At 38.2% G+C, this 13,451-nt stretch overlaps 1 protein-coding gene across 1 annotated transcript in view; it reads left to right on the top strand.

Moving 5' to 3' along the window:
• Positions 1–13,451, top strand: part of LOC118333956 (ecto-NOX disulfide-thiol exchanger 2-like) — a 158,340-nt gene that overhangs the window by 144,241 nt on the left and 648 nt on the right. The window contains exons 11-14 of the mRNA XM_035669776.1: positions 4,530–4,670; positions 9,343–9,399; positions 10,242–10,347; positions 13,407–13,448. Coding sequence (XP_035525669.1) covers positions 4,530–4,670; positions 9,343–9,399; positions 10,242–10,347; positions 13,407–13,448 — 346 coding nt within the window. The remainder of the gene's footprint in view (positions 1–4,529; positions 4,671–9,342; positions 9,400–10,241; positions 10,348–13,406; positions 13,449–13,451) is intronic.

The following is a 13,451-nucleotide window of genomic DNA, read 5'->3' as shown; positions in this document are numbered from 1 at the left end:
TCCCCTCCCATGTACAATATCATTTCCTCTTTTTTTGCTACTATAATAATAAGAGATCTTTCGACAATCTTGATTCCAAAGCACTCTTGAAACAACCTGATTTTTGTTGAAAGCTGGTGAAATTATGCTCCCTCAGTCGTACTTGGAATTTATTCATTTATCAGGAAAATACGAAGCAAAACAAAAGCTGCATTTCGGTCACACAGGAGGTACTTTGACAGGGCATGAGAACAAACCTCAGACATTTTCTGTGTGGTTCCATTCAGCATGAGTTAAATTTGTATTGTTGTGAACACAGCTATAAGTGATACTGTGGACTCATAGGGAGTGGAGGGACTTTAGTGGAAATCATCAGCTTATCACAGCTGACAGTAATCAGTAATTCAATCAATAATCAGACTATACCTCAATGCAGATCGTCTCCAGCGCTATGATGACGCTGCAAAATTACCCGAATGTACAGAAACGAGCTGAGGCAGTCATTTTCAGAGAGATCAGTGTTTATCAATGTTGTCACATTTGTCAGTACACTCTGAAACTAGCATAAAAGCTGTTCACATAAAGTATAAATGACCTCTTGAAGCTTTCCATTCAGCAACAAGAGAAATATGCAGTATTTGTTACTGAAAATGAACCTGAAACAAGCAGAAGAAAACGCTCTCTTTGCAGGCAGTGTCAAACTTTGGAAAACTGGATATCAGAGATTTCGACGGTCAAGGCTAAGGTCTCTTTACGTTACATGAGGCAATGACACAAGCTACTTCCAGGTGTATTTAAAAAGTAGATTAAGTGTGTACAACAACACCTGTGTAGGTAGACAGTGACTGTGTAGGCCTGGTGTTAATGGCGATGTTGATTAAAGCTGAATCAATTCACAGATTAAAAGATCGACAGAAAATTAATTGGTAATCGTCTGAGCAAAAATGGCAAATATTTTCTGCTTCCAGTCTTTCCAAAGTGAGGATTTGCTGCTTTTTTCTGTTTAATATAATTATAAATTGAGAAAATTGAAACCTTGTAAACTGCTGCTGTTCTTTGGTATATAGTATGTTGGTACATTGAATATCTAATGATTTTAGAATGTTATTCAAACAAAGACATTTAAATATGAGTATTTCTCACAGACAAAACAACTAATTTATCAATAAAAAAAAAAGTAATCATCAGATTCTTTGATAATGAAAATAACTGTATGCTGCAGCCCTTGTGGTAATGCATGCTTTAGCCCCTGTATGTATGCATTTCCTTTCCTGCCATATATTACTCACATTCATACAGAACTCCCACGGCACTAACATACAGTATACACTCCATGCTTTATAGTCATGTCTTTAATGTTGCTTAATTAGTGCAGTATATATTGTTGTTATATTAATCTCTACAATGCAGCTTGATATGTTTACCTTCACACACCACCGTTATGTCACCTGATCATTCAATGTCATTTTCAGTTTGCATCTCTAATACTACATTGTTTACAGCATTTACTTGTTACACTAATCTAATCTGATTTGAGGTAGCTGCAGGCATGTGATTGTGGAAGGACTAGGATGTGAATCAATTGGTTGTTGTTTGGTTGAATGAAAAAGTTTGGCATTTAGACAGAAATTACACCCTTTAAATGGCTAAAATGAAAAAAAAGCAGTAAGTCTTTGTGTCCTGAGGACCATCATTGAGAACCCCGGCTTTAGGCCATATTTAATAGAATATCACCCTCAGGGACATTTAGTAATCCAATTGAAAAAAGAAAACACTTCCTCAGGCGGCAATCCACTTTTCTGATCACCTGCTGTGTTGTCAAATAGCCCCAGCTTGCAGTTACTCCTCCTTAAGCGAAGACATGCCAGAAAAAATATTGTTTTCAAGGCAGAGGAGCTTTTCTCCACTTCCATCTCATTTGACAAAGTGCACTTTAATCACCTTTATGAAATGTGTCTCCTGCACATATATGAGGATAATTTGAACAATTTGCTTTTTTTCCACTCTGAAATCTAATTGTTCTCTGGCCTTCAGAAGGCTGAGGAATTGTCAGCTGATTAATGTATCTGTGACACCACTCAGTCTGTAGAAGAGAACTGATGTTCACCTTGAAATGTCGTTTATTGAAGCCTATTCCCTAGTACCTAGTTACATCTTGTTAAGTTAATTTCCACTTGCTAGAGCCCTTTTCACACATGAAATAACATGCCAATGTGTTGACACTTTATAATGACAAGCTGAGGAAGGCACACAATAATACAAAACGTATTCATGGGATGAAAAGCATTCACACTTTTTGCTGCATCATCATCAACCACATTTTACATCATTTAAATAACGCCAAAATCTCCAATGCTAACATTTTAAAGATTATATTTACCTAAAGATTATATTTACCTATAAAAGGTTGGCTGAGCACATCTGTTGTTTTTCCAATGCTACACATTCTCAAATACACATTTACATCAGGGAGCTGCACAGTGCAACCACAATCTTCTGTTTATCACTGTGACAAGGCTCAGTCTCTGAGGGCTGGAAAGCATATGTGGAGATTTGCCTCTGGTGCTTGCCGAGCACCAAGTCTAAATTATGACAAATTGTGTACCAGTTCTGCAGTCACTGCTCTGATTTCAGTGTTTTTAGTCAAGCCTCTAAATTAATGTTCTGCTTTTAGGGCTTACATCTAATAATGCATTAAGTAGTATCCTCTTTCAACTGCTTACACCACGCCTCCATTTTTCAGTCCTCAAGCTTGTCTGTGATGAGCTTCCTCTGACTAACACACCCCATTTAAACATTAAGGACATTTTAATGTAAGATACAAATGTTGTTTAGATGTTTATTTTAATTATGATATGATCACAGCATCTCAGAGGTAGCCAAGTGTAACTGCAATTTAAACAAAGGATTGTCCTTATTGAGAAAATATCCTCCCATTATATATAAGGCATCTGATGTTGTACATACAATCTTTTTTAATATTGATATGTCATCTGCATTATGACCAGAGTTAATGGGCCTTATATTTACATCAGGCAATCGTTAATGTGGTTACTGGCATTCTGTAGAAATATAGGAAAGCCGTTTGGCTGAGTTGACAACCTCAGATGTCAGCTTCTGTTTTCAGCTCAGTCTTGCTTTCAAATACCTGCTGTACAGATGAAATTTACATTTATCTGACAATCAGGGAGCGCAATCATCACACTATCACAAGGTTCAATTATATTCAAATTATAGCATGTGCTGTTACATTAACATGCAGAGTGCCTATTTTATTTTATAGGAGACTTATTATAAGAAAATGGACCTGGTCAGTTTGATGGTTAGCCAGCAACCTGTCTTATTCAGCTAACAGTCATAGACATCCTGTTAACATATGCACAGTAATATCCTGTGTAAATTGGTTGGTTGGAGCCAAAAAACAGCTGTTTGTTTTAGCTCTTAGCTAAAAACTTTTCAAGCTACAACTCAGATATTAAAGGGTTTCCTGTGACACACAGACACAGACTGCATTAACTTAAGACTGTGCGATATTACCATATATATTGTTGACGACAGAAAAACGTATACTGTGAATGTAAATATATATAAATAAATATATATTTATATAAAATATATAAATATATATATTGCAAGACAGTTAAATTGCGATACAAATCTCACAACCCAAGACAAAAGGAAGGGCTACTCCTGTCACATGGTCGTGGTTTGAGTATGAAAACTAATCTTAAATGTAATAAGAAATATGCCTTTCAATTTACAGAAAATGTGCCATACCACATAAATTATCTCTATCAGGATATGACATTTTGGTCATATCTTTATGTATGTAAAGTACTTTGAAACTGCCTCTGTATATGAGTTGTGCAGTGTGTATAAATAAACTTTCTTTGCTTTGGCTTCCCTTTTTCAATCAAAGTTAATTTCACCATAATTTGGGTACACTCAGTTCTTCAATTCACCAGCTTTATAATACCAGATATGATTACCAGCTATGATCTATTTGCCATTCACTGTTTTCCTACCTGTACTGTGTCTAAGTGTATACAAAAAATAAAACATGATGCAGATAGAACAAAGACCAGAACAATGCATAATCTAAAGATATTAGGGTGTAATTGGGTTATTCATTATCTAGACAGCATCTGCAGAAAACATAGCTTTAACGCTCAGTATGAATGAGGTCCCAGATATGCAGAGGAGCTCATTATTTGCAGGTCTACCTTACTGACCAGCTGAATCACTCTCTGGCTCCCTGTCTCCAGACCAGTGCTCATTTCTCACCTCACTTGACACACACTGCACAGCACCACTGTAACTGATTAATTGTTCAGCATCGCATTAAAAGAAGAAGCTGATGAGGGACTCCTTATTTTGGATCTTTCCCAACAGGAATTTAACTTTTTGATTCACCTGAGTTAAGGTCCTTACTGTGGTTGATGCTACTCTGCTCAACAGGAACTTATTCTCCCTCTGTAGAAACAGTTGGGAAGACGAGTAGCACTGGTGAAACATGGCTAACCACTCTTCTTCTTCTTCTTTATGTTTAGCAACTGCTGAGAATGAGGGATGAGTTGAAGGAGCGAGAGGCTGAGCTTGAGAAGAGTTTAGAAGACAAACAGCAGCTGAAGAACCAAATCCATAACCTCAAGGCAGGACTGCACAACCTGCAGACCACACACACACTACAGGTCGGAAGAAAACACACACATATGCACACACAGACACGCACGCACAGTCAAGTAAAAACTTTGTGTTCATGTTCATGTGTTTGTGAGTGTGTTTAAATGGGGATACTGAAAAAAATGTGCCTCATTTATGGTCTAGTTAGAAATAAATTACTTCATAATGAGTTCCAGTGCATGACGAATATTGCATATTGGGAAAATGATTCAACACGCCACTGCCTGCATTTTAGATCAGATTTTGATCCATTTAAAATGGTGTCTAATAATTTGTCCCTGAATCAACCCAGCACAGTAAATGAAAGTTTGCACTAAACGTGCTGATAATGAACAAGTAGTGAAGATCTTTGGCATTAGCCCTGACTTGATCAAAAATTGAAAAAGACAGATCATTCAGGGTAGAAAATAAAGGAACAGACAAAGACATTGAAATCAAAATAATCTCAATGATTTCATATGAAGTCATAATCTTTAAAAAAAATCTGGAGGCGACAAACACTGGCAGTTTACAGTGCAGCCAAAGAAACCTACATTGTTCCAATAAAGCAGTCGGTTAATAATCTGACTTTTTCTATTTCTGCCCTGACCATCGTCTAGTTAACCACTGCTTTACAATAAAAGCCACCTGATGTTTTGTCATTTGAATACTTGCAGCTGTCAGGAGATGTTTGGTTTGCATTAGCATCAACTTAATATAGCTTTGATACGGCTGTGGGAGAAAGAACAGGAAACTGTGATACATTTACATGCAATTAAGTAACAGGGCTTCCTCCAGTTAACTAATATCTTCAATATCATGTGAACAAATAACCTGGTTACTGTAATTGGGGGAAGGGGATTAGGGAAACCTGATTGATGAGAGATCAATGAGATCAAATGACAAATTTGGATTACATAATGATATTGTGAAAATCTTAAGGATTACAAATTAACTTTATTAACTGGTTATATTTTGCACTTTTAGATTTCTCTCTCTATTTCAGACTCAAATCGAGATACAGCCCAGAGCTGTTCCCTGTGTGGTAAAAGGCGTTTAAGGGCACATAAAATCCTTGAATGAACTTCTGCACCTAAATGAGATTTATTTTACTGTTAGTAATTCTGAAGCGGAAAATGTTTGCATATTTTTGGAAAATTAGCCTTGGCACGTTCATTGCCATCACAACTGTTTTCTTTCTGGTTACTGGGGGTCAGCAATAAGTTGGAGAATTTTAGAAAAGCCATGGTAACTGATTATTTCCTTGGAAACTTGAATGGGAAATAAAGACTGTGTGATCTATGTTTAACAGGGACCATTAAGGTGCCATGAGTGACTGACATAAGTAAACAACTCTAATGAGGCTGCTCATAGGCTGACAGGAGAACACATAGCAACTGAAGTGTATGCATGTGAAGCAGTTTGTTGCTGTGTAACAACTGTCTGTGACTTTAAGGGCAGACAAAGCTGTGAAAAACTGTCCTGAATCTTACAGAAAAAAGACCCCTAAAATTCACTGCTTTTCTTCTCTACATCCTATCATTGCAGGTTACCTACTGAAATACAACAAAGATCTTATTTGAATACAGCAATGCTCCACCACCTCTAACGTTTTAATTTCTGGCTGGCCTACCATGGCTCAGCATGGTAACAGGGAAGAGACCTAACATGAGGATGAGCTTCAAGTTCAATCATCTATGTAATTGGATAATGATAATACTAAAATGGTACCATCAAGTGGTGCCTGATGACTCTGGCGGCTTGCTTTCTGCTCTGAGGTCATCTTTTTGATCCTCGGAGCTGCTGGTCTGCTGTGAGCTCATTGAAGGTCGCTCAGCCACAGATATTTGAATTATATGAATTAGCTTATCTCTTTTCTATGTGCCCTGCCCTCTAACAGGCTTCACTGTCCTCGGTACTGCTGTCCTCTGCAGATTGACCACAGGGGCCACCGCATCTGCCACATCTGGATATTATTTTCCAGTTTTGTTGAGAAATAATGCTCTAAGCTTTATTTTACTACTCCCTAATTTTCTAATAAACTTTTTCTTGGCAGTTTCCTGAAATTAACTATGTATTTTGGTGGTAAAAAAAGTCACTGAACATAAGAAATGTGTCTACAGGCAGGCAGACTATTCAAAATACTGCATATTAAGAAGTTTCCAATATTATCATATGATACATAATTATAAGTAAAAGGTTTGGACCTGTAAAATAAAGTGTTACACATCAAGGTATGTCTGTTACCATGTAGGCTTGACCCCTGATGGGTAACACTACAGTTAAACAGCAGAAGATGGTTTTCTCTCTGCAGGGACGGTACATTTTTGATTTAGCTTCTCTAGTTGTACTAGTGTTCCGCTAGTGGGGATTTCTCTTCACTTCTTCTCTTCCTGTTCTCTGGAGGATTAGCTCTCCATATAAGCGGGCCTGTACAGTAGCAGAGATACTTCATGAGATGACAGTACCTTATGTCCGACTATTTCTGGACAATCTCATGAGACGATCTTGCAGGCTACAGGCTGTTCATGTCACTGGGGAAGACACCACTGTCCTCCCTCTGGACTAAAGGTGCTTTCACATTATTGCAGAAGAAAGGTATATGTGCATCATTATTCTGTATGTGGTGCTATCCAAAAGTTCATATTCGTTAAACATTGTACCCACCCTTGACTGACATTTGTGAACCCTGCCAGTAGCTGTAACAAAAATGGACAAAAAGTGAGTTCACTGGGTAATCAGCATGGATGGCAGGTTATAAAAGTTTTATGCAGCTGCCAAGAAGGTTCTAACACTATCTCTGTTTAAAATATAGATAATTTGCTATGACTGACCTCCAAGTTTTAATGTTTAAATAATGCATTGACATGTTGGTACACCCTTATTTTATTTGTTTTTTTCTTCCCATTCTTGTGTATTGAAGACAAATACAAAATGAGTAAGAAAAACCTGAGAGAGAATGATAATATAATAATAATAAAGATAGCCTTGAACCTTAAGAGGTGTGTATAGAAGTAAATCGTCAAGAAGATGAAAAAAGTGGCTTAGCTGGCAGTAAAGGCAATATTTGGACAAACAGTATCATGTTAACTTTCCATGAGCCCTTTGTTAGCGTGAGACTGATGGGTAGCAACATGAGCAGTGTTGGTCAACAGAGACAAGAAGAATACGTTGTGCTTCATCTGGAGCCACAGCTTCATCATGCTCCCCCACTTGCTTTTTTACCCCCTTCACCATGTTGCACTACCCCAGCCTCTACCACCACCACCATCACACTCCAATCAACCCTAGAAGTGTTTACATCCTCCTGATCTTTCTCAGCCCTTGGAAATGTCGTTAACATGGCTTTGAAGATGTGTCCCCCTCTTAGCATGGCTCCGACGATTAAGATTCCGTCGCCACCAACGAGGAGTGTGGTTAAAGTGCCCATAATTACAGCCTGAATGTGGTCGCTCGTAGTGAACAGAGATTTATCACCGGATCTGCAGCTCCCCTCGGCTTTACAGAGCTTTATAGTGAGCTTCAGCTCATTGTTTATCTGTTTGACCCACAACTTTACTGTTCTGGTTCACTATCATCACTCTAGTCTTGTTTTAAGCTGCACCAGGCAGCGGTTATAAGAGGACAAAATCTAAAAACCCACTGTACACTATCTGTAATATAGTACTGGATCTACATAAGATCAGGTCACTCTCCTGTCTCATGTAATGCAATAGGATACACCATGACTATTAGTGCAAACCAAGGGGTATAAGTATTAAAGTACAGCAAGAAACATAAAAAATTAGTTTAAAATAGTATTCAAATCCAGGGCAAGGAGATAAAAAAGGTATTACTTACATGTGTGAATGTATTTACTGAAACCTCTAGTTCATATTATTGAATCATCTGGTGGAGCATCATTTTATTCAGCAAGCACAAAGAAACTCACAGGCACTTTCCTCTTTGTATACAGTAGGTGGAGAAATACGTTAGGCATACATATATGAACAGACATACAGTGTATTCACACCTTTTACAGAGCATCCCCTACAATGTGTCAGATAGTTGTCAACATTGGATGGTAGATTACATATACAACCATGAACAGATTCATTGGAGCGTGTGCATTCATGCAGGATTGTTGCTGTCAGCCCTGCATTATTTCCTGTGTATCTGTTTAATAATGCAGTTATCATTTCAGCCCCCTAGTCTCTGAAATCTTCTCTCGAGATGTCATCTTTCATCATACACCTGTCAGCGCTGTTGTTATGTTATCACTGCCCTCAGCCATGAAAGAAATGGTGCTTTAATCATTTCAACAGTGTGGCAGGGTGTGATCCTAAACAGCATTTTCTATTGAAATGTATTTAGAGGGTATTCTTTGAGTGTGTTCTATGCTGTGGATGCAACTTTGATTAAAGGAATCGGTGACTTTCCACACAGCAATGCAGAGCAGAGGACCAATTATTTTGGCTGCTATTCTGGGACTATAAACTATTTGACTTTTCTTTGTCTGACTTTGTCTCAGAAACTTGAACAGAAGAGTCCCTCAGAAACTAGGCTTTGTTCATGCTGCTGTTCATGTTTATCTGTATGTGTCAGTGTGTGTGTTTGAGAGAGTCAGAGAGGGATGGAGAGTGAGTTTCGGTGTGTCTGATTGCATTAGTGGGTGACTTGTCTCTCATTGACGTTTCCTCTCATTTTTCTAATTGACTCTAGCTGGAGACGTTAAAGCGAGATGACAGAGGGAGCGAACAGAGTGCTAATCAAGTCAGTGTAAGTGGGGAAAAAACCCTGAGCCCTCACTCCTCTATGCTAAATGTTTGTCTTTGCCATTCTTTTTTTTAACTTATTTCTCCTCCTCCACTCTCCTCCCTTAACTCTTCCACTGACATGACATATCATTACAGGCCAATCTTCTCAGGGACTGTACTTGTCATTGGATAAATCTCCCAGACATAACTGGGTTAGGAAATGAAGGACCTGTGCCGCGGCACATGCAAGCACGTGTGCACGCTCACATACATGCACACACTCTCACATTAGATAAGGGCTTGTAGACAAGGCCACTGTGTCCTGATTAGACTGGGCCACCTTGCATCACCGTTTTAGAAACTTCACTCATACAAGACGCACATAATGTCTTTTTCTGCCACATACACACACGTTCAGATTTTCTCCTCTGTCCTCACGTCTGTGTATCAGGCTGTCACAGGCTCACAGTAAACAACAGCTTGATCATTAGCATCGTTGGCACTTTCTCTCTCTTGTTTTGCCCCTATGTCAGGACTCTAGCTGTTGGCTTAATTCTTTCACTTCCTCATATTTTGCTCATTGTCTTGTCCTTTTTATGTAGAATATTTTGTGTTTATTTTCAGTTTTTGCATTTGGTTTGAGTGCAAATACTTTGCATGCTTATTAATAGACTTTTGTGCATTTGCATTGCAAAGTTAATTGATGCACACCCTCAAATGTGACACTGTTACTACCCAGAGCCCTGTTTAGATTTTTCAGTAGCATCAGTGTTTAATTGAGGTGCTACAGAATGTGGGTCTTTCAACAGTGTTGTGTGATCTTTGCAGTTTTACACAAAAGGCTTTTTTCATGTGTTTTCTCAGGATGTTACAGCATCGTCTGTGGTGTCCTGCAGTCAGGAGAAGGAAGGTCTTCCAGAGAAGAATCCTCCCAGTCCCGTTCACTCCGAGAGGGATGCACTGCTAGTCGGTATGCTCCACGGCTTCACTACATTTACAAATGCACCCAATACCAGTATGGGGTTATCGGATCCAATTCTGTGCTCATGTAATCATAAAACTATTTCGATACTGCACCTGATACCACTTTACGACAGTGTGACCTTACGTAACCTCTCGTTAGTTGAGCAGGTAGATGGAGGAGAAGAAATGTGAGCAGTTTGGAAGTATCTTTAGCAACTTTTACAACATTAGCAACATTTAATTTCAAAGTCACTATTACAACTGTAATGGTGTTTAAAAATGTATCACAGTCAAAGTCATGAGTAAAGCTATGAACATCCCAGCAGACAGTTTCTTCTTTTATTTACTCAATTTGAGACCTTTAACTCTGGCAAGTGCTATAAGGTACCTTTGACAAGAATTTAATTGTTTTATAGTCATTTATCATTTACCATCATCATGTCAAAATTTCACTTTGTCTAATACTTTGGCTTAAAATCAAATACCGGCAAAACTACGATTTATTTATTTATATTAGCAAATATTAGCATGCTAACACACTAAAACTAAGATATTTTACATTTTAAGCATTATCTGCAAATCATCACCATGGTAGCAATTGTGAGCATGTTAGCACGCAGATGTTAGCATTTAGCTCAAAGTGCCACAATAGTAACAGTTTAGCCTCACAGAGCTGTGAGCATGACTGTAGACTACTTTATGTTTCTTTTTTTTCATGCTGCTTTTAATATTTTATTGTTTATGTTGATGGTGCTCTTATATTATTCATATTTTGTATTTGATTTGGGATTGAAAATTGAGGTAAACACAATTTTCAAACCTACTGGACAATAAGGTTCTATTTTATTGTTTTGATTCGAGGTCACCACTGACTAACATCTTCCAAAATAAAGAAATCCAGCAATTATGGTCTCAGAAATGATGGTCTCAATAGAAATTAACAATATTATTTTTACAAAGGGAGTACTTACTCCATAGCCATTGAATTGGATTGCATTACACTGTAATGTGTTGTTCCATTTTTTATTGTTTATCCCTTGTATAACAACATGCACTACCAACACCACCTCCACCACCGTTGGATTTTTCTGATTTGTTTCAGTCGCTTTGAGGTAATAACTATGCATAATTACATAGCCATTAGAGCGAGAGAGGAGGAAGATATGAAGAGAGAAAGAGCCCACTTTACTCATTAGATTACATAACACAATGTGACTTTATTACGATAGAAAATATGGCCAACCTCTATCTCCCATGTTATAATAAACTACATTATTTATAGAAGTAAACAAAGCCTTGTCCTATTTTGCTGCTTGTTTTCCGGCACGCTGCATTTTCACATGTTAATTTTCAAGGACATCCGTTGGCTCAAAGCATGAAAAATAAAACTTGCTGCGTCTTGTTTGGGAGTGGAAAGGAAATGCAAACTGTGCCGGAGTTTACCAAATGATAGCACTTTCTGTATCTGTCCTTTTGGCTCCAGTTCTGTTGTTCAAGTGCCAGAAATACCTGCGTCTACTGTCTCATAGCAGAGTGACTGTGTGATTGTCTTACAGATCGTTAGGTAGTCAATGGTGTTTGTCCTCCGTTCGTGCCCACTCTGGCTGTTTGCTGAGGCAGAGATGGACCACAGTTAAAGGTCCTGGCACCTTCTTTTGTCAGAATCACTCTTCTTGACGTCTTGTTTGATGCTGAGTTGAAGTGAGCACTGCGGGGAAAAAGAGACACTCGGCTCCTGAAGGAAAATGTTTCATCAGAAAACAAAGGGTTGAATCTCTTTGCCTTTTCTCTCCCTCCACACTGTGAATGTAGATGAACACAGTTGTGCAATCTTTGAACTGTTCCCTTCAAGAAAATGAGACACAAAAGTATACAAGATGAAAGCGTTTTTGTTTGTATTGTAGAGCTGCAAATGCCTTTTGAAACTAAATGAAATGGTTATTGTGCTTCAGAAAACACAATTCAAATCACCCGTGAAAGTAGGATTTTGTTTTATTACAACTTGGGTCTTATTTTTGTAGCTTTGGCCATCATTTTCTTCATCAGTAATAATATGAATTTACACACTAAGGTAACACGGTCAAATGCAGGATTTAAAAAAAATACTGAGGCCCAATTAACCCAAAACTCTATTAATATTACATATCACAGCTTATCTCTTGGTTTAATAATTAAATTACCTTTTATCTCCCTACATTATGGTCTGAACATTCATTTAAGGCCTTTTCTACACTCCCAACTATGTCTATGTAAGTCATTGCATTTTAAAATGTTTAGTCTGAATATGTTTATACGATAAATGTTTAGTCCCATAATTAATTCCAAGAAATCAAAGACATGACCATTGTGAAATCTGTGTTATGACACTAAGAAGTCTACCTTTATCATATTTTTTTTTATTTAGTAAGTAACCACAATGAAACACCATGCAAAACAAGTTAAGCTCTGTGTATTCTTTTCCATCTTTCTGTCATTTTGTAACTCATATCAAGGCTAATGCGAAGACGTACCTTCCATAATAAGACCTACCAAAGACTCAACTTGAGATCTTCATCTCATGCTTTACCTGTGGAGTGCATGCACACACACGCGTTGAGGTCAGATCATCCAAAGACCCAACCCCCGAATCTCAGCCGATTTCTAGCCTCATGGTGCTCTAACGACAAGCAGAGGTTGAGGATTATCTCTCTCCTGGCCCCATCAGAGAGTCGAGAGCAGATGGTTTGGTTGAGCTGGTAGAGAGTTTCAGTAGTACACAGCTTTGATGAGAGATAACAGCATCAAAGCGTCATCAAACGCTCCCTCTAATCTAGAGCCACAATATACAAGAGGCTCTTAACAGTGTTGGGAGTCTGAGAAGAGCCACTCGATGCATCCCCGCTTGTTTTTCCGTCAGACAAGAGGCGGGAGAATAATACAAACTAATTTCTTGAATATTCTGTTGTGGTTTGAAGTCATGTTTGACAGGCGACAGAAACTCAAAGGCCAGAGTTATGTGACAAGGTATGTCTTTGCATTTTGACAGTTTAATTAACATGTCTGTGTGACCTATTTGTTCTACCTCAGGGATCATTTCAACCTTCCTGAACGTCCACCCGTTTGGAGCCAGCA

Source organism: Morone saxatilis, unplaced genomic scaffold (assembly GCF_004916995.1).
Source record: "Morone saxatilis isolate NCDOM2014 unplaced genomic scaffold, NCSU_SB_2.0 Contig22, whole genome shotgun sequence".
NCBI classification, from domain to species: Eukaryota; Metazoa; Chordata; class Actinopteri; family Moronidae; genus Morone; species Morone saxatilis.
Note: the sequence above shows the minus strand (reverse complement) of the source record. Positions and strands in the feature narration are given on the sequence as shown.